This window comes from Peromyscus leucopus, chromosome X (genome assembly GCF_004664715.2).
Source record: "Peromyscus leucopus breed LL Stock chromosome X, UCI_PerLeu_2.1, whole genome shotgun sequence".
In the NCBI taxonomy this organism is placed as follows: domain Eukaryota; kingdom Metazoa; phylum Chordata; class Mammalia; order Rodentia; family Cricetidae; genus Peromyscus; species Peromyscus leucopus.
The window spans coordinates 136,227,425-136,254,896 of record NC_051083.1 but is presented as its reverse complement, the minus strand read 5'-3'; the positions used below and the strand labels follow the sequence as shown (position 1 = coordinate 136,254,896).

The 27,472-nt window shown below is 50.0% G+C and overlaps 1 protein-coding gene across 1 annotated transcript; it reads left to right on the top strand.

Moving 5' to 3' along the window:
- The first annotated feature begins 423 nt into the window (after positions 1-423).
- On the top strand, positions 424-25,123 carry Hcfc1 (host cell factor C1). The gene is given in 27 exon segments (XM_028888458.2): positions 424-1,844; positions 7,794-7,942; positions 8,262-8,422; positions 9,239-9,447; positions 10,237-10,321; positions 10,839-10,945; positions 11,963-12,142; positions 12,223-12,582; positions 12,876-13,036; positions 14,189-14,386; positions 14,703-14,927; positions 15,086-15,190; positions 15,414-15,633; positions 15,738-15,880; positions 16,014-16,152; positions 16,379-16,599; positions 17,143-18,646; positions 18,784-18,821; positions 18,823-18,948; positions 19,521-19,965; positions 20,286-20,609; positions 20,758-20,876; positions 20,966-21,103; positions 21,534-21,719; positions 22,415-22,715; positions 23,179-23,242; positions 23,411-25,123. Coding segments are annotated over 27 exon segments (6,141 nt in total). The 5' UTR covers positions 424-1,651; the 3' UTR covers positions 23,451-25,123.
- Positions 25,124-27,472: the final 2,349 nt, after the last annotated feature.

Genomic DNA, 27,472 nt, shown 5'->3' with positions numbered 1-27,472 from the left:
CGGGGGGTGGTGCTGGCGGGCCTGGGAGCGGGCAGTAGCTCCGCCCCTGTGTGCTCATGGCGTCACCTTCGGCTTCGCCCCGCCTCCAGCTCCCCACTGTGGCGGGGCTCTGGCTGTCTGCTGAGTATTCGGGGCGGGAAAACAGCCGCTTCTCACCCAGGGGTGAAATCGCAGTGTCTCCTCTCTAGCACCCTTACCTACCATGTGCCCTATCTCCACAGCTAGTTTAAGGCTGTTTCTCGGGTTTCAGTCCCTTCAGCGACCCGGGAGACCGTTCCCAGGGGGCGTGGCCAAGCGAGTCTAGGGAGAGTTACATTTTCATCCGGGCATTTCCAGGTGCTGCGGCCATCTTTGTTTTGTGCTGAAAGTCGCTATTGACGCCTGCAGACAGCCGGCGTGGGGAAGTGGCAAGATGGCGGCTCCCAGGGAGGAGGCGTGGAGGAGAGCTAAGGGGGGACGCAGGGCGGGGCGCTACTGCACCTGACCCGAGTTCTGCTCTTTCTCTAGACTACTGCGCAGCATCGCCAACTCGCCCGCAACCAGACAGCATATTGCACTTTTAAGAAGCTTTAATTCTTTATGAGCTTTGAGTCATTTAAGAGGCTTGAGCCCAGAGATGAAGACGTGCGAGTGCGGTGACGTCTCCTGACTCCGCCCCCTCGCCCGACCGCCGCCATGTTTAGTTGTTACTTCTTCACACAAGATGGCGGCTCCCAGGGAGGAGGCATGAGCGCCCTGCCGTTACCGCTTCTTCTGCCGTACAGTTGTCACTTCAGGGCCTAACTCCTGCTCTTTCGAGCAGCTCCTGTGGGAAAGTCATAAGAAAGGAAGCGAGGATTGGACGCTGCCTTGCTTTTGGTTTGCTGTGGAAGAACTGTCCAGGAAGAAGAGAGTAGGGGGAAGGGGAAGCTAGTCTCAAGATGGCGGCACCCAGAGCGGCAGGCACAGCCTGAACAGCAGAGGCGGACTCAAGGGAGAGGTGCGAAACCTCACGAGCTGTGCGGCGCGGGGCCCCCAACAGTTCAAGCCGGTTTTGCCAGCCTCTGACGCGCCTTTTTAAGGAACGTTGGGGTTGTTCTGCGATCGGCTGCTGTACTAACTGCTGGGCGGTGAAGCAGGACGGTCTCAAGATGGCGGCTTCCACAATTGTGGTCTGACTGCCGACGGGGTTGAGACAACCGCGGCATTTGTGGCTCTTTTCCACCCGCCCCGGAAGCCAGCCAGTGCTGAGGACTGGGGGGTGTGGGAACCGGGCCGGGGCTCCGCCATTTCCGGCGGGGGAGGGCTACGACTGAGGAAGGGAGGAAAGAGAGGCGTCTCAAGATGGCGGCTCCCAGAGCCTCCTGCCCGAGGTTCTAAGCGGGAGCACCCGGGCAAATAGTTAGAGCGGCAGTGCTCAGTGGCCTCCAGCTTCTCGGGAGTAAGTCCTCTGCAGTTTTGAGAAGCTTTAAAGGAGACGAGCCGAGTGAGAAGGGGGGAAGAGCCAAAGGGAAGGAGGATAGTTAAGATGGCGGCCTCCATGGAGTCGTCCACCGCTGTGTAAGGAGCCGCTTCTCCGTGAGAGCTACCTTAGACGAAAAGGGGTGTGTGAAGAATTAAGGGTCTCCCTCCCGCTCAGTGACTTCTTCCCACTGCATTCTTAACCGGAACTATGGCTTCGGCTGTGTCTCCTGCCAACTTGCCAGCGGTGCTTCTGCAGCCCCGCTGGAAGCGAGTGGTGGGTTGGTCGGGTCCCGTGCCCCGACCCCGCCACGGCCACCGTGCCGTGGCTATCAAGGAGCTCATAGTGGTGTTTGGCGGCGGCAATGAAGGGATAGTGGACGAACTACACGTGTACAACACTGGTGAGTGTAAGCCCGCTGGGTTCTCAAAGCCTTCTCTTCATCTCCTCTCACTCTCCTTCACTCGTCGCAATCTTCTCCCCTCTTTCCATCCCTCTTTCACTCCCCTGCTGTCCTTTCCTCCTTCCTTGCTTTGCTTGCCATCTTTGCTTTTCCCTGGTTTTTCAACCCCCGTTCTACACCCCCGGACTCTCCTCTGTTTAAAGATTGCATTTGGTACTTAGAGAAACCCTCTAGTCTGACTTGTGAGGGGGAGGGGATGTCGCCTGCGATGGTGACTTCAGACGTACACCGTTACCCGGCGGGCTGGGGCTGGCGCGGCAGCGGATGTGTTCTTTTGGCGCAGGCGGAATCCTCCCCCATCCTGCGCTCGTCCTCATCTCCAGCGCCCATGCTCGTTCAGGAGAAAAGACAATTTCTACATCACAGATCCGTTCTATGCACCCAGAAAGAGGGAAGCACCCTTAAGGGGCAGACTTTTAATAGTTTAATGCGACCCTGTGGCAAGTGCCGACGGCAGGATGGCTATGCTGTCTCCTCCCCACCCCCACCCCCACACACAGTTGGAGGTATTTACTTGTACGAGTTGTGGATTTTTGTGGGTTTTTTTTTCCTTCAAACTGTTTCTTTTCCTGTGCCTTAACAGCTGAGGTTCTTCTAAACGCCCCCCCTCCGCCATAGCAGGCCGGAGAGCTCAGTGCCTCCTTTCCTGTGAGGTTGAAGGGGTTAACCAGTCCCTTCTAATACCTCCCTCCCCAAAACCTTTGCAAATTGGGAGGAGCCTCTCTGTCTACAGGTATGGCTGATCTGCAGGCTGGCCTCTGCCCCCTCCCTTATGGAAGCCACATGTTGTTCCTTGCTTGGTTCCCTTGCTCTGCCTCTAGGGCAGAAAGCTTTGTCGAATCCTTCCCCTGTGGCAGTACTTTCTGCACATCTAGTACAGGGGATTGTCCTTAGTTGTCGGTTGACTGCCCAAAGGCCTCTAAGACCTTTGCCTTGCCCTAAGGGAGAGTACTGGGACTTGCTAAGGCCGGAAATATGCGCCAGTTGTGTCTAGGTGAGAGCCTGGAATACTAGTGTAGCCAGACAGAGCCAGCCCCCCTTGCCTGTGGTAGACTGGAAGCTTCCCTCTTTTGCAGGAGGTGCAGCCTGCAATGCTTCCTCCCTTGTCAGCTCTTTAGCCTCCCTCTTCCATATACCTTCATCTTTTCTGGGCCCCTACCATCCCAGACACCTTGTCTTCATGTGAGGGCGGGACCAAGTGTGCAGCAAGGCCATTCTATTGACAACCCACCCCTACCCCCTTGCCTCCTTGGTCTGATAAGGTAGGAAGCAGGCAGGAGATCGTGGTCTGGGGTAGTTCATGGAGTGGGGGTTGAAGCCAGACTTCTCGCAGCTCCCCAGCACCTCCCCCACCAGGCTGTGTGTGCAGGCCTGCCTCAGCACCTCTGAATTATTCCCCCTTCCAAGTTGATGGGTGAGTGGTTCATGACGCTCCGAGTTCCTTGCCTCTCCGCACCTGTTGCCTCTAGGGAGCAGGGCTTTTCTCAGGGCCCCCTCAGAAAGGGGGGGGGATTGGTGATGTTTGTGCCAGCCCAGACAGCTGTGGTAGCAAGAATTAGCGCAGTAAGGTAAGGACAAGGGCAGAGATGCAACTTGTGGAGCTGTTTTTAGAGATGCCCTCTACAGGAGCAGCAGCACCTTCTCCCTACCCTGGAACGCCTTTCTTCTACTAAGGCCTGGAGCAGACTTTCTGGCAGGAAAATACAATTTTAGAAAGTAGGACAGGGGCCTAATTACAGTCAGCACCAAAGTCCACTGCAGGCCTCTGTCATGGCTTCCTGGGATCTCTACATATTCATTAGTTTATTGAAACCAATTGACTACTTTGGTATTAATTTGTTACCATTTTGCAAAGAGGTTGTAGGTAACCAGCCTTCTACAAGTCAGCTTACAGCAAAGGCCTGAAATCCTCCAAGAGTAACAGTTTTCAAATTGTCCTGATCATTTTTAGGTGACTTGAGAAAGCATCTAGCTGGCCCTGTTACCCTGTTCTTCACCTTAAAAGGTGTACCCCTTGTTTTGATGGGCTCTGGGTGTGTCATGTATTTGGCAAGCTCCCAAGTTCTAGCAGTCCTGATGCTGCCCTTGCTGCTCATCTTTCCCAACAGATGCCTCTTCTTACCGTGGTTTTGTTTCCAAAGAGGCCTGAGTTCATAATGTGTTCATGCCTCTGCCTGTACCCCTTTGCTTTTGTGGGATTGATCTTTACCCCTTTATAGAATAGGCTGATCTGGAAACATTTTTCTTTTCCATGGTGTATGTGTAGTTGGCTGTCTTGTTCAACTCTTCAGTTTGTGGGGGATGGAGTATAATTCACCCAGGGGTTACCCAGTGGAATAATCGGGTTTGTGTGTTCTAGAGAGTGCATGCATGCATGGGTTTCCCCATTTAGTGGCAGTCACCACGGTCTGAGAGACCCTTTACTGTCTTTTGATAGGTCTTATGGTTGCAATTGTCCATGGAGAAATTTTATTTCCATGAGGCAATTCAGATTATTCAAGAGGCCTCAAGCTCAAGGATCCAGAGTCTGGGGTGGATTGTGTTGTGCTGAAGCTGGGTGTGTGTGATTGTTCCCTCTCCCAGGCTGCTTTTGCCTCAGTAGATATTGGATGTCACCAACCTTCCCCCCACCCCCCAAGGTTGGGTGTGGAACATTGCTTTGAGCAAGTGCTATACCCCTGAGCCACATCTCCAGTCCTACAATAGACTCTTGAGAGTTGGTGGTAGGAAATATTTTCCGGGCGGTGGTGGCGCACGCCCTTAATCCCAGCACTCGAGAGGCAGAGCCAGGTGGATCTCTGTGAGTTTGAGGCCAGCCTGGGCTACCAAGTGAGCTCCAGGAAAGGCACAAAGCTATGCAGAGAAACAGTGTCTCGAAAAAAACAAAAAAAGAAAAAAAAAGAAAGAAAGAAAAAAGAAAATATTTAAAGGGACTTCTTACACATTAGGAAATTGGAATCCAAGAGGGGAAGTGTCAAATCCAGGGGCACTGCACTAGCTAGTGGTAGAAGTGGGCCAGAGTGTGAACCTTTATGGGGACTGCTGTGCCACTTATTTCTTTTCTCGTGTGTGTGTGTGTGTGTGTGTGTGTGTGTGTGTGTGTGTGTGTGTGTGTGTGTTTTCAAGATAAGGTTTCTCTGTGTAACCATCCTAGCTGTCCTGTGACTTGCTCTGTAGACCAGGCTGGCCTCAGACTTACAGAGATACAGCAGCCTCTGCCTCCTGAGTGCTGGGATTAAACATGTGCACCACCACCACCCGGCTGTACCACTTATTTCTTAATTCAGTTCATAGTCTGAAAACCATCATCTTAGAAACATATCCCTTTTCCTCTGTCCCTATACCTAAATTTTACTAAGTCAGATGGGTATCATTTCTGTTCTCCCATCTTTTTCAGGCCCTCTTTACTTCTTAGCAGGCTCACTTCCTGATTGGCCTGTTAGTTTTTCTGATTAGGAAATAGCCAGGGACATGCCAGGGCATATCAAGAATGAGGGACCCAGGGATTAGGTTACATGATACCCCACTGGGTGTTTGAGGGCAAGGGAGAACAGCTGTTAGATTTGTAAGATGGAGATAGGAATTCACATATTTGCACATTCGTAGAAGAGATAAGGAGAGGTGATGTTAATCTTCATACCAGGAACTTTGCTCCCTGATATACTCCTGGTGGGAGTTGGGAAGGGCTTCTTGCCAGAAGAAACATTCTAGAACCAAATTAGTACCTCTTAGATCTCATAGGAGAAGCTGGTGATCTGGGAGGCCAGGAACATCCTAGCTAACATCTGCCTGGCCAGCTAGGTCAGTGAATCAGCATGATGGGAAAGCTGTAGGTCAATCCCGTTTGCCATTTAGCTTTCACCTAAGCCTTGTCTCATGACTAACTACCTATATGCTGTCAACACAAGGGTTCTCAGCTAAGTGAGAGACATGAGATAGTGAATCAGGTTCATGCCCCTGTTGGGTTTTACTCTGACTTCAGGTGAGTTTCCTTTCTTGGGCTCTGGAGTCTTTTGTTTGTGACTGTTTTTGTTTTGAGACAAGATCTCTTATAGCCCAGGCTAACCCTGACTGATCCTCCTACTTCTGTCTTTGAAGTGCTGGAATTACAGGCATGCTCTGGGCTCTTTTCTTTAACTGAGAGCTGGATTGGTTCTTCCTCAGAGGTTCCTGTTGGCTTTACCTTTGTAACTTGGATGAAAAACTCCTTCCACAGATTGTTTAACACCATCTCTTTCAACTTATGTAAGGTTGATTTGCCTCAGTATTGAAAACTCCTACATTTCTTGGTTCGTGTTTGCACTAGGAATGAGAAATGAGGTCAAGAGCCAACATTTGGGTGTGTGGACACATGAACGCATGTGCACAAGCAGTTCATCACTCCAGCAGGAAAATGGCAGAGAGGATGGGGCCTAGGCAACCTATTTTAGTGACTCATCTAAACCACCGAGGAGTCCAATAGCTGTGTTGGGGGCACCTGGGAAGACTTTCCCCCCTAAGGCAAAGCAGGGTGCAATTGTTGCTTATAGAGCCTTAGAATTGAGAACACAGGAATTTATAAATGGGGGGTCCCAAATACATCTGAATAAAGGCTGGGGGAGCAAAACAAGCATTTTCCCTCTTTTTCTCAGACATTGGTCTCCAAATCGAACATCTATTTCTTAACTTGTAGTAGTATGCCTGCCTCCCTGTGTGAACAGTATGGCTAAGAAGCAGATGAATAGTCTAGACTGGTCCACAAATGCCTCCTGTGTCACTTCCTCCAAAACATAACCTGACCTCCCATCAGCTCCCAGGAGGGAGACTGGTCTTGACTTTGAAGTCCTTCCCTACAGCAGCTACAGCCCTCTCAGATCTCACCTGACTGACATGTACGTGTGGCAGGTCTGCCTCTGGGCCCCAGTCTTGGAGATTTTGGAGAGAAAGTGGCTTATCCTTTAAATATATGACATGGCAGAAAAACATACTTGCCTGTAACATTCCCAGAAACCTTGCCACTGCTGATGTGAAGAACACAGGAGCCTAGGTGAAAGAACAGACTGCCAGGCAAGCTAGGGAAGGCTCTGTCCCAGCTGAAGGCTTAACCATCATCTTGTATCATCCTAAGGGAGCAAGGAGGTGCCCTTTCTTGGTAACTTCCCCACCTCACCCCCTGCTAGAAGTATGAGGGGCTCCTGAGAAATTTCTGTCACAGAAACTCGACGGCAGTTGCCACTCAGGCTTGAGAATATTCTGGACTTGTGCGGGCATTGGGGGGGGGGCACTGCCATGGAACCTGTGGACCATCACTTAGGAGACAAGCCAGTAGGGAAGTCAAAGCAGAGATAGCTAGGCCTGGGAGGTCAGCAGAAACTAATTCTTGCCTCATGCTCTTCTGAGCCAGTAAGCTATGACCTCTGTTCCCTGTTAACTGCCTACTTGGAGGGAAGGCATCAGCCTGTAACAGTTGATGTTTCTAGGACCACCTAAAACTGCAGCAATGGGCTCTGAAGAGGAGAACATAAGCCCTAGAGGGCATTTGGGGTATAGAAGTTTGTGATAATCATGTGAGCAGTAGGGGAAGGAAGTCAACGACTACTAGATTCCCAGAGGCTGATGAATTATCTTTGGTGACTTAACTGTCTTCTGAGGTGACCTTGATGAGAAGCAGGCAGTGGTGCAGCAATTTGAAAGCCAGGGCTCTGCAGATGGCTTGGCTAGAGTGACTAGAGATTTGGGGTGATGGTATTCTTAAGGGACAGTAAACTGGCCTAGCCTCTCCTCTCTTGGTTACATTTGAAGACTAGGAGTTGGAGAGTATAAGACTTAAAGAATAAGAAGAAGCAGAAAGGGGCTCGGGTTCTAAGAAGCTCCTGAATGTTTTGACTACTGTTTCCTTTTGTTCTTCAGCGACCAACCAGTGGTTTATCCCAGCTGTGAGAGGGGATATCCCTCCAGGGTGTGCAGCCTATGGCTTTGTGTGTGATGGTACTCGTCTACTGGTGTTTGGTGGGATGGTGGAGTATGGAAAATACAGCAACGACCTCTATGAACTTCAGGTAATAACATAGAGCCCCTTTGGGCCTGGGTTAATACACCGCCTCAGCCCTCATGGAACTCTCCATAGTGTTCCTTATAGTGTTTGAGGGTTAAGACAGGAGAGGCAGTGGAAGGGATCAGTTAAGAGTCTGCCAAGGCTGTTATCATCTTGAACAGTATCAGAGGAGAGAACAGAACCAAATTCCTTAGGACTTGCATGTTCCAGCAATATGCCCCCTCACTCAAGACCACCTTCTCCTTATGCCACAAATTGCCCTAGGCCCCCTACCAGTGGCCTTTTCATCTTGGTAGTCATTCTTTTAAGTCTTGATTTTGCAGGCCAGTCGCTGGGAATGGAAGAGACTGAAAGCAAAGACGCCCAAAAATGGACCTCCTCCGTGTCCTCGACTTGGACACAGCTTCTCCCTTGTGGGCAACAAATGCTACCTATTTGGGGGTCTGGCCAATGACAGTGAGGACCCCAAGAACAACATTCCGAGGTGAGACTTTGTCCCTTTTTTTTTGGAGAATACCACCAGGGTGGGTCTACTTGCTCCAGGTACAGAGCCATGTTTCTCTCCTTTGCTGGGTTGTCAATGAGAGAATGCATTCAGTGCCCTTTTAAGAAGTTCCCAGCGTTGAATCTGAACCCCTGGGTAGGTCTTATAGGAGAAAGCTGGGCACGAGGTAGAAGTCTGCTTTACCTTAGACTAGTCCCTATCCCTCAGACCAAATTAGACCTGGTTGCTTCCTTTGCAGCTTTTGCTGCTTATACATTTTCTGTATGGGCATTTTCTAAGGCCTTTAGCCAAAGGCCTTACTGTCTAGAGGTAGTTCTAAGCTTGACTAAGGCCTCTTGCTCTAGAGAGGCCCAGGTATAATGTCTGACATTGTATACATCCTGAAGGGACCTGCCACTGAGTCTGAACTTAAGGCTGCCATCATAGCTTCACACATACACCCCTTCCATTGCTCCAATTGTACTTACCTGGTAAGCTTCTGGCAGTCAGTCCCCTCTTCAGGAACAAAGATTCCATGGTCTTTGCTCCATTTGTTTGTTTTGTTTTTCAAGACAGGGTTTCTCTGTGTAACAGCTCTGGCTGTCCTGGAACTCACTTTGTAGACCAGGCTGGCTTCAAACTCAACAGAGTTCCACCTGCCTCTGCCTCCTGGGTACTGGGATTAAAGGCGTGCACCACTACCACGCCTGGTCCTGGCCTTTGCTCTTATGTTCTAACGAATCTACTGCTTTCTGAGATACCCAGTAAAGCCTGTGGTGCATATGCTCAAGGCTTGCTATAAATTATCTTCCTCAGGTACCTGAATGACTTATATATCCTCGAACTACGGCCAGGCTCTGGAGTGGTAGCTTGGGACATCCCCATCACTTACGGAGTCCTGCCTCCACCTCGGGAGTCACATACTGCCGTGGTCTACACTGAAAAAGATAACAAGAAATCCAAGCTGGTGATCTATGGAGGGATGAGTGGCTGCAGGCTAGGGGACCTTTGGACTCTAGACATCGGTAAGAAGCTGCTACAGTTCCAGTAGCTTCAGAACAAAGCCAGTTTTCTGGGTAGCTGGCCTTGAGTGACTGGTGAGGTGGGGCTCATGGGGAGCTAGTGTCCTTCTTGACCTTGTCAGTGGATAAGAAACAGTAAGGCTCAGTTGGGCTTTTCTGGAGAATAGGGAGAGAGTACAATCTTTTTAGAATGGAATTCTCTCAATTTGGGCAGAGTCCCTACTAACTCTTCAGTGGACAGTCTCTTTGTGGATTGGTATATTGTGATATGTCTAACAGTAAAATTGGTTACCCATAGACCAATTAATTATACCTTTTACTTTGTCTGTGAAGTGGTTGATGGATTGGGGGGCGGGGGGCATAGATCTTGGTTATATTGCCCCGTGGATCAGAGCACCCAAGTATTTGAACATAAGCAAAACTTGAGTAGCAATGTTTTCTAAAGTGTGGTCCTGTCCACTACTAAAATGGCATGGGGGTAAATGTGTTCTGCAGGGAGTAGAAGTGTAAAGGAGAAGCTAGGGTGAGCTTGACACCCCTGTGCCATTCCTGAGAGCTCGACTGCCTTATAGCAGGTGCCCAGTACATTTGGGAAGAAACCTTGCCCAAATCATACAAACAGCTTTAGAAATGCTGAAACCTATCTCTTAGGACAATAAATTGGAGGGCCTGCTGAGGGATTTAGGGCAACAGGAATGCAGTTCTTACATTGGCTTAGGCTCCATTTGGCCCAAGTCCTGAACTATGGTGTTTGATCCAGCATAGGTAATCCCTTTCACTCCATCTCTGCAGAGACACTGACATGGAATAAGCCCAGCCTTAGCGGGGTGGCACCCCTTCCTCGAAGCCTCCATTCTGCAACCACTATAGGAAACAAGTAAGTATCTGTTCTTCTCTTCCCTGACCTGAGCTGCCCCTGGCGCCTGAAGAGTTCTCAAGTCAGTTTTGTCAACTGTCCTTCAATCCCAAGGAGACTTCTTTCTGGCAGGTCTGACATTTGGCTGCCCCATACCCACCTTATTATAACATAGAGAAGGCAGATTTAGGGTGGAAAGAACTGCATGTAACTCAACCTGAGACCATTTCTTGGCCAGTAAGACTGCTGTAGCTCCTCGCACAAATAGCATTGTTTGTGAATGCCAAGGTCTAGGGTTCATAGAGATTCAGGTACACCTTAGATAAGCCAAACAATACTCTCCTGCTATACAAATGATAGTTCTTTGTAAGAGTTGAACCATTAGGTAGGAAGTGCAATAGTAAACTGCTTCATGAATCTTCAGGGACTCCTGGGGCCTTCTAGAGAACTGAGCATATTCAGAACTTTCTGGGTAAAAGAGGTAGCCTCTAGCTTGGTACTTCTTCAAAACTCTCTTGCTTTTCCTTCACCCTCCCAGAATGTATGTATTTGGTGGCTGGGTGCCTCTTGTCATGGATGATGTCAAAGTGGCCACACACGAGAAGGAGTGGAAGTGTACCAACACGCTGGCTTGTCTCAACCTGGGTATGGCCTCCTCTGGCTTAGAGTGGCCAGGGGTGGTGTGGGGTGGTTTGGGAGTGGTACTGGGAGATTTTTACAGTGTACAGGAGCAAACCTGGGCTCATGGATCTTTCTAGAATTCACCCAGAAGTATCCGATAGGTAGAGAACTCTCAGGCAGCACTCCTTTTAGTTTGGATAGATTCTTCATATGTGCCTGACATCCACAAGTGCAAAAGCACATACAGTGAAGAAGATATGTTTCTTGTACCCCATTGCAGGGACTCTTCTATACAGGCAGTAGCTCTAGGACCTTAGCCTGCCGTACACAGGGCCAAGTGGCCCTTTTCCCTTACTATATCTTGGCGATCATTTCATATCCCTGCACAATGAGTATCACATTTTTTTTACTATGGCGTATGACTTTAATCCTAGCACTCATGAGGCAGAGGCAGATGGATCTCTTGAGTTTGAGACTAGTCCCGTCTTTCATAGTGAAACCCCCATATCAAAAACAAAAACAAAAAATTTGAGTTGCTCTTATTTTGACTGACGATGCATGCATTTTCTTAAGATCTTTACTTCATTTTTCCATATATTGTTTCTCTTTTCCTCTTTCTTAGGATTGTATTACTTTATGTGCAAGGAGTTAAACCTTTGGCTATATCTTCAGAATACTTCCCAAGTTTATGGCTTAATTTTTTTCCTTGCTTCCTTCTTTTTTTTTTTTTTTTTTCAAATCAGGGTTTCTCTGTGTAGCCCTGGGTGTCCTGGGACTCACTCTGTAGACCAGGCTGGCCTTGAACTCAGAGATCCATCTGCCTATGCCTCCTAATTTTCCCACCATAATTTTTATGTTGTTTTTGCCTTATTTTTGTTTACTTTTAATTTGTTACTCCAATAACTTTACCATCCCCAACAGTGAAAGAATAGAGAAAAACTTGGGAATTGGGGGTGGGGACATTTGTATGGGGGTTTGGGTGGGGTTGGTTGGTTGGTTGGTTTTTGTCTTGTGTGACCTCCAACACTTGTGTACCTCTAGATACCATGGCCTGGGAAACCATCCTAATGGATACACTGGAAGACAACATTCCTCGAGCTCGAGCCGGTCACTGTGCTGTTGCCATCAATACTCGCTTGTATATTTGGAGTGGCCGTGATGGCTACCGCAAGGCCTGGAACAACCAGGTCTGCTGCAAGGACCTGTGGTATCTGGAGACAGGTAAGTGCTAGGCCACTGCCAGTTCCACATGCTGAGGCCTCGTCACTCCCTATCTTAACAGTTGTATTGTTGTATTACAGAAAAGCCACCACCCCCAGCCCGAGTACAACTAGTACGAGCCAACACCAATTCACTGGAGGTTAGCTGGGGTGCAGTGGCAACAGCCGACAGTTACCTTCTGCAGCTCCAGAAATATGACATTCCTGCCACGGCTGCTACGGCTACCTCCCCCACTCCCAATCCAGTCCCATCTGTGCCTGCCAACCCTCCCAAGAGCCCTGCGCCTGCAGCAGCTGCACCTGCTGTGCAGCCACTGACCCAAGTAGGCATCACACTTGTGCCCCAGGCTGCCACTGCACCCCCAAGCACTACCACAATCCAGGTCTTGCCGACAGTGCCAGGCAGCTCCATTTCTGTGCCCACTGCAGCCAGGACTCAAGGTAAGCCACAAGGACTAAAGGTATTTGGAGTAGGGCCTAGTCACTGGAGACAATCATTTCTTGAGTCGTAGCTGCTGCTTTGTTGATTGGTAGATTTTAGCTTCAGACTTATTGAGGATTAGAGGATAAGAGTGCGCGCTCTTGCTGGCAGGGACTATGTTGAGGACATAGAAGATCCACACATAAAGAATAGGCAGGTCAAGGAGTAAGTAGCTCAAGTCTGCCTTAAAGTTGGCAGAATGGCAGGATAACTGTGGAAGAGGACCTGATGATCAACCTTCTTTTCTTATCAGGTGTTCCTGCTGTTCTCAAAGTGACTGGTCCTCAGGCTACAACAGGAACCCCACTGGTCACCATGAGACCTGCCAGCCAGTCTGGAAAAGCCCCTGTCACTGTGACCTCTCTGCCTGCTAGTGTGCGAATGGTTGTACCCACACAGAGTGCCCAGGGGGCGGTGAGGATCTGTTACTGAGTGGGGTTTTGTGGTAACCCAATAGCATAAACAGAGTTCTTATGTGATCTTTAAAAAAATATAACTGCTCTGGGATTGGGGATGTAACTTAGTTGATAGAATGCTTGACTAGCATGCATGAAGTCCACCATCTCCCACACTGTACATCATATGCCTTTGTTGTTTGTAAGGTGCTGTTGCATTGAAAATAATGCCTCAAGGGGGCCTAATGCTCCATGTATTCCTTGGGGGCATTTTCAGTGTGAACTTCCTGATTTGGAAGGCCAAGGGGAAAATCTGTTTAGCTGGGTTTGACCCAGGCCTATAAGAATGAGCTGTATCTAACTCAAGGGTTGTATTTGTTTCATTTTGGGTTTTGACAGAGTAATTCTGTAGCCCAGGCTATCTACCACTTAGAGAGATTATCATGCCTTAGCCTTCCAAGTGTTGGAGTTATAAGCATATGAACCATCACACTCAGCAGCAGCAGTGGTAGTATTGATGGGTGTTGTATGTGAAACTCATTACTGCCTGTGTGCTAAGCATGTGTTCTTGTACTGAAATACATCTACAGTTTTGGCTCTGGTCTATTTCTTTATCTCTGCAGTACTGGGGACAGAACCCTGTTAGGGAAGTATTTCAAATACTGACTGCTGTGAGCTGTGATCTTTCTGCTTCAGCTTCCTGAGTAGCTGGTACTACAAGCATTATGCCCCAGGGCTAGCTTGACTATACTGTTTGATTAAAAATCTTCTCTGGGGCTGTAGGGGTATAGCTCAATTAGTGGAGTGCTCGCCTAGCATGCAGGAAGCTCTAGATTCAGTTCGTCACACTGCATAAGCCAAGTATGTGGTATTACATGTCAGTAATCCCAACGTTTGAGAGGTGGAAGTAAGATCAGAAGTTGAAGGTCATCTTCATGAGTTTGAGAATAGTCTGAGCTACAATGAGACCCTTTCTCCAAAAAAAAAAAAAAAAGGCACTTGGCAAGCACCTGCCTACTTGTTGTTTGCACTAGGAGAGAGGATCCAACATTAGGAAAAACCAAGGGATGCTACTGAGGCTCCCCTCCCCCACAGATTCTGAAAGGGTCATGGAGTTGGGAGGCAGGTCAGACAGAACCCTTGTAGCTCACATGCTTTGTGCCTACCACAGGTGATTGGCAGCAACCCGCAGATGAGTGGAATGGCTGCATTGGCTGCTGCTGCCGCTGCCACACAGAAAATCCCTCCTTCCTCAGCACCCACAGTGCTGAGTGTCCCAGCAGGCACCACCATTGTCAAGACAGTGGCTGTGACACCTGGCACAACCACTCTTCCAGCCACTGTGAAGGTGGCCTCCTCCCCTGTCATGGTGAGCATTTATCTTCTGGGTCTGGTTCTGAGCCTGTAGCCCTGGGGCTGGTGACTTCTGGTCACTATGATCGAACAAGCAGTGGCCATGTGTTCCAGGCTTTGGACCAACCCTTCAGGCCGTCGGTTTATAATTGGTACTGGCATGGGCTATGGAATATGTAGTTACTTTAATTGTGTGCAGCCTTGGGTTAGACCGGTGGGGAGTTGAGGCTGCTCTTTTGGTGCTCAGCCAACCAAGTTAGGTGGACAGGTGGTCATCAGAGATAGAGCCATTATGTTGCCACTATTCTCATCATTTATCTCTGCTTCTCCAGGTGAGCAACCCAGCCACTCGCATGCTAAAGACTGCAGCTGCCCAAGTGGGGACATCTGTGTCCTCTGCTGCCAACACGTCTACCCGTCCTATCATCACGGTACACAAATCGGGCACTGTGACAGTGGCCCAGCAAGCCCAGGTGGTGACCACAGTGGTAGGCGGAGTCACCAAAACCATCACCCTAGTGAAGAGCCCCATCTCTGTCCCAGGAGGCAGTGCTCTGGTGAGTGACAGGCACCATCTGGCTGTGTGTGACAGCTGCCAGGCTATGGTGAATGCCACTGGTGACTTACTGTCATGGGCTAACTCCAGTATAGTCCTAGCCCAGGCCATGCCCTTGTTTGGTTCCAGATCACTCCTGCTCCATTCTTTCCTTTTTAGATTTCCAATCTGGGAAAAGTGATGTCAGTGGTCCAGACCAAACCAGTTCAGACTTCAGCAGTCACAGGCCAAGCCTCTACAGGCCCTGTGACTCAGATCATCCAGGTGAGCTCTCACTGTCTCCCCAGAAGTCATCCCTAAACTCCAGGCCTATAGGGATGAATGGGCACTGAGAAATAAGGACAGAAGGTCCCATAAGCACAAGTAGCTCAAAGGCCTGCTGATACCATACAACCCACAATAATCAGAATATTCTGAGTTAGAGTAGCTACACCTATTGTTGCTTTTTGGCAGTAGTTCCTGTTCACTCACAGCTTTTCCCTTTCAGACCAAAGGGCCTCTGCCAGCGGGGACTATCCTGAAGCTGGTAACATCAGCAGATGGCAAGCCCACAACCATCATCACCACCACACAGGCTAGTGGAGCAGGGACCAAGCCTACGATCCTGGGCATCAGTAGTGTCTCTCCCAGCACCACCAAACCTGGCACGACTACCATTATCAAGACCATTCCCATGTCAGCCATTATCACCCAGGCAGGCGCCACAGGTAAACATACAGCTTTCAAAAGGCCCTTGCTGGTGAGTGTAATTCAGGAAGAAGATGGGAAGCTTTCACAGAGCTTATTTTCTCTGGACCCTTCCCCAATGCAGGTGTTACCAGCAGTCCCGGCATTAAGTCCCCCATCACAATTATCACCACCAAGGTAATGACTTCTGGAACAGGAGCACCTGCCAAAATCATCACTGCTGTCCCCAAGATTGCTACTGGCCATGGACAGCAAGGAGTGACCCAGGTGAGGCACAAGAGGCTCCTTTTCACCTCATTCTAGTGCAGACCACATGTGTCCTCCTAACAGGCCTGAGAGGGGCAGTATAGTCCAGTCAGCCTGAAAGTGACATTGGTGGCACTTTGCTCTGGTGTTCCAGGTGGTGCTAAAGGGGGCCCCTGGACAGCCAGGCACCATCCTCCGCACAGTGCCCATGGGCGGCGTTCGCCTGGTCACCCCTGTCACCGTCTCCGCTGTCAAGCCAGCTGTCACCACATTGGTTGTGAAGGGCACCACAGGTGTGTAGCCCACAGGCCAGGTCCTTGGCAGTGACTGGGCTCTCCCTCCAGTCTTCTTCTGGACATAACCTCTAGTCTGGCTGGGGGAGGATGACAGGTGCTCTCTCCAGAGCCTTCTGTCCTTGGTGGCAAAGCTCCCATTTCCCAGCCCTTTCCAGAGACATGCTACTATATAGAAAGTGGTAGCAATAAGCTTCATTCTACTTCTGCCTCTTCCTCCTGTTAGGTGTCACAACCCTAGGCACAGTGACAGGCACTGTCTCTACTAGCCTTGCAGGAGCTGGGGCCCATAGCACCAGTGCCTCCCTGGCCACACCTATCACCACCTTGGGCACCATTGCCACTCTCTCAAGCCAGGTGATCAACCCTACTGCCATCACAGTATCAGCTGCACAGACCACACTGACAGCTGCTGGTGGGCTTACTACACCCACAATCACAATGCAGGTAAGTGAGTTCCAAGGATATACCACCATACAGCAGTACTCCCACATCAAAGTAGGAGGCACTTCGTCTTTTCGCCCCTTTCCAGGTGCTGTTCTGCAGCCCTGTGCAGCTGTGAGTTTTTCCACATGTGGTGTGTGTGATCTCTGTTTTAGTCTTTTCCAGTGACATATCTTATTTCAGCTATTTCGTTTGCAGACAGTAGGATCTCATAATGTATTGTGTGTGCATATAGTATTTGTCCTCCTGACATGTTTTTTTTTCTCTCAAACTAGACAAGAAGTGGTAAGAGATCTAATGCTGGCCTTTGTATCAGCAAATAGGCCAACCCCCTCTCCTGCCCCAGCTCTGCCTCATAGCCCCTCCATCTTAGTCTGAATAAGTCATTGTTTTGAGATCATGGGGCAAGTGAGTCTTAGATTTGCCTGGGCTAGTTAGCAGAGTTGGTGGTCCCAGCCAGAATGGACAAGCATAGACTAGTAGGAGAGTCAAATGAGAAATCACATAGTTCAGACACTAACTCCTCTATTCTACTGTGTCCCCCAGCCTGTCTCCCAGCCTACCCAGGTTACTCTGATCACAGCACCCAGTGGGGTTGAGGCCCAGCCTGTACATGACCTTCCTGTGTCCATTTTGGCCTCACCTACTACAGAGCAGCCCACAGCAACAGTCACCATCGCTGACTCGGGCCAGGGTGATGTACAGCCTGGCACTGTGACACTGGTGTGCTCCAACCCACCCTGTGAAACCCATGAAACAGGCACCACCAACACAGCCACCACCACTGTTGTGGCTAACCTTGGGGGACATCCTCAGCCTACCCAGGTGCAGTTTGTTTGTGACAGACAGGAGGCAGCTGCTTCTCTTGTGTCCTCAGCTGTGGGACAACAGAATGGTAATGTGGTCCGTGTCTGTTCAAACCCCCCCTGTGAGACCCATGAGACAGGCACCACCAACACTGCCACAACAGCCACATCCAACATGGCTGGTCAGCATGGCTGCTCAAACCCCCCTTGTGAGACTCATGAGACAGGTACCACCAGCACTGCTACTACAGCAATGTCCAGCATTGGCACTGGGCAGCAGCGAGACACTCGTCATGCCTCTAGCACCCCCACTGTAGTGCGGATCACTGTGGCTCCTGGGGCATTGGAGAGAGCCCAGAGTACTATGAAGCCTCAGTGCCAAACACAGCAGACCAACATGACCAGCACCACCATGACTGTGCAGGCCACCGGAGCTCCATGCCCAGCTAGCCCACTGCTCAGGCCAAGTGTAGCACTGGAGGCTGGGAGCCACAGCCCTGCCCTTGTGCAGCTAGCCCTTCCAAATGTTAGAGTTGGGCCAAGTGGCCCTAGCAACAAGGACATGCCCACAGGGCACCAGCTGGAGACATATCATACTTATACAACCAATACCCCAACCACAGCCCTCTCTATCATGGGTGCTGGGGAGCTTGGTGCAACTCGGGTGGTCCCCACATCTACATATGAGAGCCTCCAGGCAAGCTCTCCCAGCAGCACCATGACTATGACAGCCCTAGAGGCGCTATTGTGCCCTTCAGCTACCGTGACCCAAGTCTGCTCCAACCCACCGTGTGAGACCCATGAGACGGGCACCACCAACACTGCCACTACCTCCAATGCGGGCAGTGCCCAGAGGGTATGCTCCAACCCGCCTTGTGAGACTCATGAGACTGGAACCACACACACTGCCACTACTGCCACATCAAATGGAAGTGCAGGCCAGCCTGAGGGTGGACAACAGCCTGCCGGTGGCCGTCCTTGTGAGACACACCAGACAACTTCCACTGGCACCACTATGTCAGTCAGTGTGGATGCCCTGCTTCCTGATGCTACTCCTGCTCATGAAACCCTGGAGTCTGGCTTAGAGGTTGTAGCAGTGCCCACCGTCACCTCCCAGGCTGGTACCACATTGCTGGCTTCTTTCTCAACACAGAGGGTATGCTCCAACCCTCCTTGCGAGACCCACGAGACAGGCACCACACACACAGCTACCACTGTCACCTCTAACATGAGCTCAAACCAAGGTGAGTGAAAAGTGCCTAATATAGTAGGGTACAGATATTCTGGCTATATTAGCCATAGTGGGGGGTGGCAATTTCTAGGAAACCTGTGGTGGTAAAAGCAAGTGGAAGTCAACTGGTCCCCCCTTTGACACCCACAGACCCTCCACCAGCTGCCAGTGACCAGGGAGAGGTGGTGAGACACCCAAGGTGACAGCACAAACATCACCAGCGCCAGTGGTATCACAACAACAGTGTCCTCCACACTGCCACGAGCAGTGACCACTGTGACACAGTCTACACCAGTCCCAGGTCCCTCTGTGCCGGTAAGCTTCCCAGAGGGTCCGTTCTGTGGTCTTTTGCCCACTATGCCTTTTATTTGTGCTGTTCCAGAGATGGACACCAGATGTCGCTATTATACCAGACATGGCATTGCTCCTTGGTTCTTCCAGACCATAAAAGGGCAGTCTTGGTATCTGGGTACTTTGTCTCTGATGCTGGCTTCCATCTTGGCTGTTTTCCATAATTTGTCTCTACAGTGAAACCTCTCTGAGCATGAGTTGAAACTTGACACCCTTCAAGCTGCTCCTTTACCCACCTTCCCCATCTACATTTAGCATGGGGTTAAAGGTAGCCAGTCTGTCATGGTTGATACCATAGGCCTACAGGAAAAAATAAAGGCCATCTTGTTTTTCATCCCCACTACCTAGTACTAGCCTCCGTCTCCTCCCCTCTCCCTCTGACGGGGGCTTCTCTCCCTTTCTAGAACATCTCATCACTGACTGAGACTACCCCAGGGGCTCTGACTTCCGAAGTCCCCATCCCAGCCACGATAACAGTGACCATAGCCAACACAGAAACTTCTGACATGCCCTTCTCTGCTGTTGACATCCTGCAGCCCCCAGAGGAACTCCAGGTCTCACCAGGGCCTCGCCAGCAGCTGCCACCACGGCAACTCCTTCAGTCTGCCTCTACCCCTCTGATGGGGGAGTCCGCTGAGGTCCTGTCAGCCTCCCAGACCCCTGAACTCCAGGCCGCCGTGGATCTGAGCAGCACTGGGGACCCATCTTCAGTCCAGGAGCCTGCCAGCTCTGCTGTTGTGGCCACTGTGGTGGTCCAGCCACCTCCACCTTCACAGTCTGAAGTAGACCAGTTATCACTTCCCCAAGAACTGATGGCTGAGGCCCAGGCGGGCACCACCACCCTTATGGTAACAGGGCTCACCCCAGAGGAGCTAGCTGTGACTGCTGCTGCTGAAGCAGCTGCCCAAGCTGCAGCCACTGAAGAAGCTCAAGCCTTGGCCATCCAGGCTGTGCTCCAGGCTGCACAGCAAGCTGTCATGGGTAAGTATCAACTGAGAGCTTTGAGGGATAGGCCCCTTGGGATGAGTGACAGCCTAATAGGGAGGGCTAAAGCACTATATGGGGACAACTTGAGATGAGAAGACATGCTTCCTATGAGAGTGCATAGTGTGCCTCAAGGGAGGCCTGTGTAGGACAGGTGGTCCTAGAAAGGAGACACAGGGCCCAGTGGTGAGGGTATAGTAAAGTGTGAACAGGATAAAAGCTAAGGAAAACAAGATCTCAGGAACACCATTGCTGTCTGTTGGGCCAGGCACATTAGTATTCTTTTGAATAGTAGGGTTTTTTTGGTCCTGGAGCAGGCACTGGGGAACCCATGGATACATCTGAAGCAGCAGCAGCAGTGACACAAGCAGAGCTGGGTCACCTTTCAGCTGAGGGCCAAGAAGGTCAGGCCACCACCATACCCATTGTGCTGACACAGCAGGAGCTTGCAGCCCTGGTGCAACAGCAGCAGCAGCTCCAGGAGGCTCAAGCTCAAGCCCAGCAGCAGCACCACCTCCCTACTGAGGCTCTGGCCCCAGCTGACAGTCTCAATGATCCATCCATCGAGAGCAACTGCCTCAACGAGCTAGCTAGTGCCGTCCCTAGCACTGTGGCCTTGCTACCCTCAACAGCCACTGAGAGTAAGCTGGGCTGCTTTTTGGCAGGGGTAAATTGTTAATAGAGTTGAACTGGTGGGAGATGGACACTGTGGCAAGGGTGGCATGGAGGTTCCAGGAGGTTCTGGCTCAACACAGAACTTCTCCCGACTGATACTTTGTTTCTTCCCAGGCCTGGCTCCATCCAACACATTTGTGGCTCCCCAGCCTGTTGTTGTAGCCAGCCCAGCAAAGATGCAGGCTGCAGCTACCCTAACTGAAGTGGCCAATGGCATCGAGTCCCTGGGTGTGGTGAGTCCAGTGCAGTGGGCCCCAGGGGATAGGAACAGCACTGCTTTTGGGCCCTAAGGACTTGATGTCATCTCATTTCTGTTCTCCAGAAACCAGACTTGCCACCCCCACCCAGCAAAGCCCCTGTGAAAAAGGAGAACCAGTGGTTTGATGTGGGGGTCATTAAGGGTACCAGTGTAATGGTGACACACTATTTTCTGCCATCAGATGATGCTATTCAGTCAGATGTAAGTATACCCAGTAATTGGCACCTTTGGGTGATGGGGTGGATCCTGCCCTGCCTGTGAGACAACTATCATAGAAATAAACTTAGCTTTACAACTTTGCAAGGGGGCTCACAGGAGAATCCCACCTTTGTGCCACTTTTGAATTAAGAAATGAGAGGACAGCCAGATGGAGACCTTCTCAGAGAGTAAGAAAGTAAAAACTTGATTCTTTCCTGATAGCACCAAGTGAACCTCACCATGTCCCTAGGGCCTTGCTATAAGGACAGCCATCACTGAACAGAAGTCTGGGTTCCATGGTCCCCCTAGGACGTTGGCCATTCTAGACAAGCACTATAGCCCTGAACTGCCCCTAGTTTCTATAGTATTCTTTTTGACTGTAGGCCTTGTGCCATTTTCTTCTTCCTCCTTGGTATTCCACTTCTTGCCCTAGGATGACTCAGGCATGGTCCCAGACTATAACCAGCTGAAGAAGCAGGAGCTACAGCCAGGCACTGCCTATAAATTTCGTGTTGCTGGAATCAATGCTTGTGGCCGGGGGCCCTTTAGTGAGATCTCAGCCTTTAAGACCTGTTTGCCTGGTTTCCCAGGGGCTCCTTGTGCCATTAAAATCAGCAAGGTGAGTCTTTTCTATGGGCTGCCTTTCTGTTCCCTATTGGTCTGCTGTCTCTGCTCTAAGGAGGTACATATGAACAGAGCCCCAGGGGGTGGCTGGACCGAGAGTGTACCAGATAAGGGCAAAGTAGCCACACTCACCCTTAGTAAACAGAGGTCATGTGCCAGGTTCTTCACTGATAAATCTTTTGTCTAATCTTGAAAATCCCAAGGAGGTCTGGGTTCTGTTAGTCCTATTCTCAAATGCAGAAACTGAGGCACCAAGAAGCTAAGTGACAAGTTATGAGTTAGGTAATGAGTTGGGGGTGTTAAAAGGTTCTCTTACAGTCCTTTGAAATTTGGTGTGGACTATCTGGGTTGTTTTGGTTAATTTTGTATTAATTTTTATTTGTGTGTGTGTGTGTGTGTGTGTGTGTGTGTGTGTGTGTGTGTGTGTGTTTTGCTCATGTGAAGGTCAAAGGAGGTCATGTGGGTAGGGGAGATCAATTCAGTCATTAGGCTTGGCAGCAGGCACCTTTACCATACTGCTGAGCCATCTCACCAGCCCTTGGATTATCTGTTGTGTTGGGGGAGATTGTTTATGGGGGTAATTAGCAGTCCTTAGAAACTTCTAGCCTTCTTGCTCTGGGCACAGGCAGGGTGGGCTGAATCCACAGTGGCTGAAGAAGACAAGGCTTGACTTTATGTCCTGGGTTCTAGAGCCCAGATGGTGCTCACCTCACCTGGGAGCCACCATCTGTGACCTCCGGCAAGATCATCGAGTATTCTGTGTACCTGGCCATCCAGAGCTCACAGGCTGGTGGTGAGCCCAAGAGCTCCACCCCAGCCCAGCTAGCCTTCATGCGAGTGTACTGTGGGCCTAGCCCTTCCTGCCTCGTGCAGTCCTCCAGCCTCTCCAATGCCCACATTGACTACACCACCAAGCCTGCCATCATCTTCCGCATTGCTGCCCGCAATGAAAAGGGCTATGGCCCTGCTACACAAGTGAGGTGGTTGCAAGGTAAGTAAGTATTCATAAGCCTCTTGGGGCAATTTTTAGGGAAGGCACGGGAGAGCAGAGATACCTAACCTAGGTAGACTAGGAGGGCTTCAGATTGGGATATACGGGTGTAGGATGCTATAGAGACAGGAGCCTCTCGTGCTCTTGGGTGCACAGAAGATACCCTGGGGTGTCTAAAAGCAAGAAAGGTTAGAGGTCTAAAGAAAGCAAAAGCTGTTAGGCCCAAGAACAGCATATCCCAGGGCCATTAAGATGAGGAGCCTAAGCTGAGGCCAGCTTCTAGGAAACATCTGTCTTGGGGGCATTGAGGGCAGGAGCTGGGCCAAAAGGATTTCTGACTCCTATCCTGCAAAGATCAGAGACCTGAAGGATGACATGAGCAATCAGGACCATGACAAGTAGGGTAAACCCAGGTGTTCCTGCCTTTTGTTGGGTTGCTCACCATCTATCCCATTCCTTTCAGAAACCAGTAAAGACAACTCGGGCACCAAGCCAGCCAGCAAGAGGCCCATGTCGTCTCCAGAAATGTAAGCAGCGATTCTCTTTCAGGAATCTTCTGGGGGCTACTTAGAGTAGAAATAGGCCTCACCTCTCATCAGCTGCTTGGAACTATATTTACATAGGGTCCTGAGTCAGTGTTTTTGTGATGCTCTTGGGATCCTCTGTAACTGTTCCTCCTCTGTTTCTTACATAAGGAAATCTGCTCCAAAGAAGTCTAAGGCTGATGGTCAGTGAGGAAGCTGGCCAGCATCTGGATCCTCCAGACCCCTCTGCTTCAGGAACGCCCTATAGGGCTCACCCTCCCACCCTGCCTACCCAGCCTTTGCACTTCACCCTCACCAGGACCTGGCTACCATTCAGTCTCCCCCTTTCCCTCTGTTTTTACAATAAAGAAAGCACACTTTACCATTGCTGTTGGGAGGAAGCAGAAGGCAGATTGGAAAGACTGGCGAGTAAACAAATGAGCACAAGTTGTGCTCCTTTCTTTTCCCTACCTGGTGACCTCCCTGAGCTGAGTACAACTGGACAGTTCAGAGACTTTGGGAAGAGAAATAAAAACTAAAAAACAAAGGAGATAGCACCCACACTTAAGCCTGCACTTGTTTGTAGTTCATCACCCTTGGCCTGAGAGGCAGCCAAGGGCTGGAGTGGGGAAGAGTATCCCCCGAGTTCTTTCAGAGGCTTTCCCCAGCAGGTACCCCATCCTGGGTGTCTGTCTGGTTCTATTTTTGTTTTGTTTCTAGCCATCTTTTATTTCCAGCCACGTCCCATCGCTTATTCAGGCTTCGTAGAATCTGTCTTGTCCAGCAAACCCACCAGAAGCAGAACACATCTCAGAGGCCTTTGTGCTACCACTTAACACCTCTCCCTTCCTCTTTACAAAAAAGATGAGGGAAAAGGAGCCTTGGGTGGTCTGAGCAGTGGCTGTGAAATCCTCCTATTGGGCACAGAGTGGCCCCCAGTGATCCTGGCTTTGGCCCACCTTGCTTGAGCCTGGGGGACACATCACCAACTGCTGCATTTGTTGTATTTTTTAAGTTGAAATTAATGAAGTATAACATTTTTATTGTAATTTTAGCCTTAGCGTGTGGGGGTTTATCCCTTTTTGTTAGCTGTGTACAGAATGTGTATCGTATTTTTTTTCTTCCATTTTCCCCCCTCTTGGCTAATCATTGGCAAGGATCTTTCTGGGGAAAAAGCTGAGAGAGCAGCTAGGGCAGGAGAGAGAGTGTCCTGGGTAGGACCTGATAGACACTGCCTAATTTCCTGTTGCTAGCCCCTACCTGCTTTTGGAACAGTGTGAGACATTGACCTTTATTCCCTGTGGGTTAGCACTTAACATGTAGAGGCTTGGGCTTCTACATCTTCATTAGCATCACTTGCAGAGGACTGACCCTGAACAAAACAGCAGGGGCAGGGAACAGGTGGGACCTGGACACCTTGAAGGCAGCCCCAAGTGTGTGGGGTATGCTATATATCCCACAGAGGTTGGGAGTAGGTACATGACACAAACTCAGTAATTAATTTCATAGCATTGTCCCCAAGCTCTGGATTTTTCTCTCCGGGACGCAAGTTTTAGGCGGTGAGTAATACTTGCAAGAAAGTTACTGAAGGATTTAAAAATGGACAGCCAATGTGTTCAGCTGCTCAGGCCCATACCCCCTGGAGCCTCTAGTGTATTGTATCATATTTCTCTGTGGAAAACTGTCATGTTTAGTCAAGTTGGAGCCCACTCGCCTGGTCCCTTTGTTTTCCCTATCCCTTCTCCCAAGCACCCTTTGATTTCTCTTCTGAGAACAGTACTACCCCGTTCATCTATTGTAGAGTAACCCTGTGACTCAATATTACCATAGTGCGATGTTGTTTTGTGCTATTTTGAACAATTAAAAGACTTTTTTTGAAATAACTGTCTGGTGTCTGTCTACTCATGTCAAGAGTGTCTTTTAGCTGGGCGGTCGGTGGTGGTGCACGCCTTTAATCCCAGCACTTGGGAGGCAGAGCCAGGCGGATCTTTGCAAGTTCGAGGCCAGCCTGGTCTACAGAGCGAGATCCAGGAAAGGCACAAAGCTACACAGAGAAACCCTGTCTCGAAAAACCAAAAAAAAAAAAAAAAATAGTGTCTTTCGACCTTTGGAAAGGGGAAGCTGGGACCTGCCCAAGGTTCACTTGAGCCACTGGAGGCCTTTTGTTACCAGGAACCATAGGTGAGCGATTCTCAATTGCCCTTCTAAGAAGGCTTCAGAGCAAGGTACACCACTGGGGCCTCTAGAGCCATGCTACCTTATAGGCCCAAGGCTGAGGGGCCTCTTGAGTACTTGCTGTTGATTCTGCATTTGGAAGCCAGATCACCTGTTCTCCCACTAAGGGACAGACCAAGGTAAAAGCCTGGCTGGCCATTTGCAGACATGTGAGTGAACCACAGCCTCTATATTCTCCCCAACATAAGCTCAGGAGGCTCCAGGGTGTCAGCTCTGGCAGGACCAAATCCTCTAGCTTTGTGTACAAGCCAAGCCACCAAACAGAGAGAGGCAGAATTACTGACCTTGGCAGTCTAACAGTCAGTTGAGTGGTGCTATCTGGGCAGAAGGCTAAAGACACCCTAGATATAAGGCAGCCCTGGCCTATAGCCAGAGCTCAGTGATGGCAGGTCTAGGTGCCAGCAGGCTGAGAGTAGCAAGCATACCACCTCCATGCATCTCCAGGCCCCTGGTGCTTGAGCTAGAGAAAGAAGGGGTGTGGGTATATGTTTCCTCAGCATCTCCTTTCTGATATCTCTGCTGCTACTGCCTTTATTTAGATTTATTTTTTGAGATAATCTCACTGTGTATCCCTGTTACTTACTGTGTAGACCAGGCAGGCCTCAAACTCAGAAATCTGCCTCTGCTTCCCAAGTGCTGGATTACAGGCTACCATACCCAACTTTCTATTATTTTTAATTATGTGTAGGTGGGTGGGTGAATAAGTATGTGCAGGTTCCCTCAGACACCAAAGACATGGTCCTCTGGAGCTGGAGTTAAAGGCAGCTGTGAGGTGACCAACTTGGGTGCTTTGTAAAAGCAGTACACACTCTTAACCACTGGGCTATCTCTCCAGCCCTCTATTTCTCTCAGTCATTTTGGTACCAAAAGTGGCCTCCTATGAAGCCAGTGCTGATGTGCACCTAGATGTGTGCACTCAGTGCATGCTGATGCCTGAGTGCAGGCCCAGTGTAGAGGGCCTCTGAGAAGCCATTTTCTTGGTGCTCACACCACCATTCGGCTCCAAAGCAGCACCTCCTAGCATGTGACATCCTTATGTCTTCCCACCCAGACTGTTCCCTGCCCCAGATGGAGCCCAGCCCAGGCCAGCTAAAGGACAACTTGGGACAGGGAGCACAGCCTCACTGGGTCCACAACCTCCAAGGCTTCTGGTTTGTTGAGGGTATCCTGTCAATAAAGAGAGCAAGTGAAAGTTCCACTAGCAGCCAGCAGTGGTGGCGCCTGTCTTTAATCCCAGCACTTGGGAGGCAGAAGCAGGCTGATCTCAGTGAGTTCAAGGCCAGCCTGGTCTGCATAGTGAATTCCAGGACAGCCAGGACTGTTACACAAAGAAACCCTGTCTCGAAAAACCAAAAAAAAAAAAAAAAAAAAAAAAAAAGTTCCACTAGCCTGCCTCAGGCCCAGGAGAGGAACAATAAATTGTCCTTCACATAGGAGCTGTGGGAGCAATGTCCAGGGATAAGAAGACATGGATCAGCAGAGACAAGGATCAGCAGAGATGAATTGTCGAGTGGAGAGGTTTGTGAAGATTTGTTAACATGTAGACACTTAGCCTGGCAGAAGTGCAAAGGTTCTTCCCACACTATTCTTATCGCCATTACCTATGGGTCTACCCTCCCTCCTCCCCTGTGCTGAACTTCTCATACCACTCTGGAACTCAAGGAATATACAGGGCTGGAAAAATAGCTCAGTGGACCAGAGTTTAGTTTCTAGCATCTTTGCTGAGCAGACTTCCATGGTCACCTCACTCACACACACACACACACACACACACACACACACACACACACACACACATAATTAAAAATTAATCCTTTTTTTTAAGGATTTATACCAGAAGTGCTTTGGCACAGATCTCAAAATACCGCCGCCGCTGCCGCCGCCGCCGCCGCCGCCAACAACAACAACAACAACAACAACAACAACAACAACAACAACGCCGCACACCTTTAATCCCAGTACTGGGGATGCAGAGGCAGGCGGGTCTCTGTGAGTTCA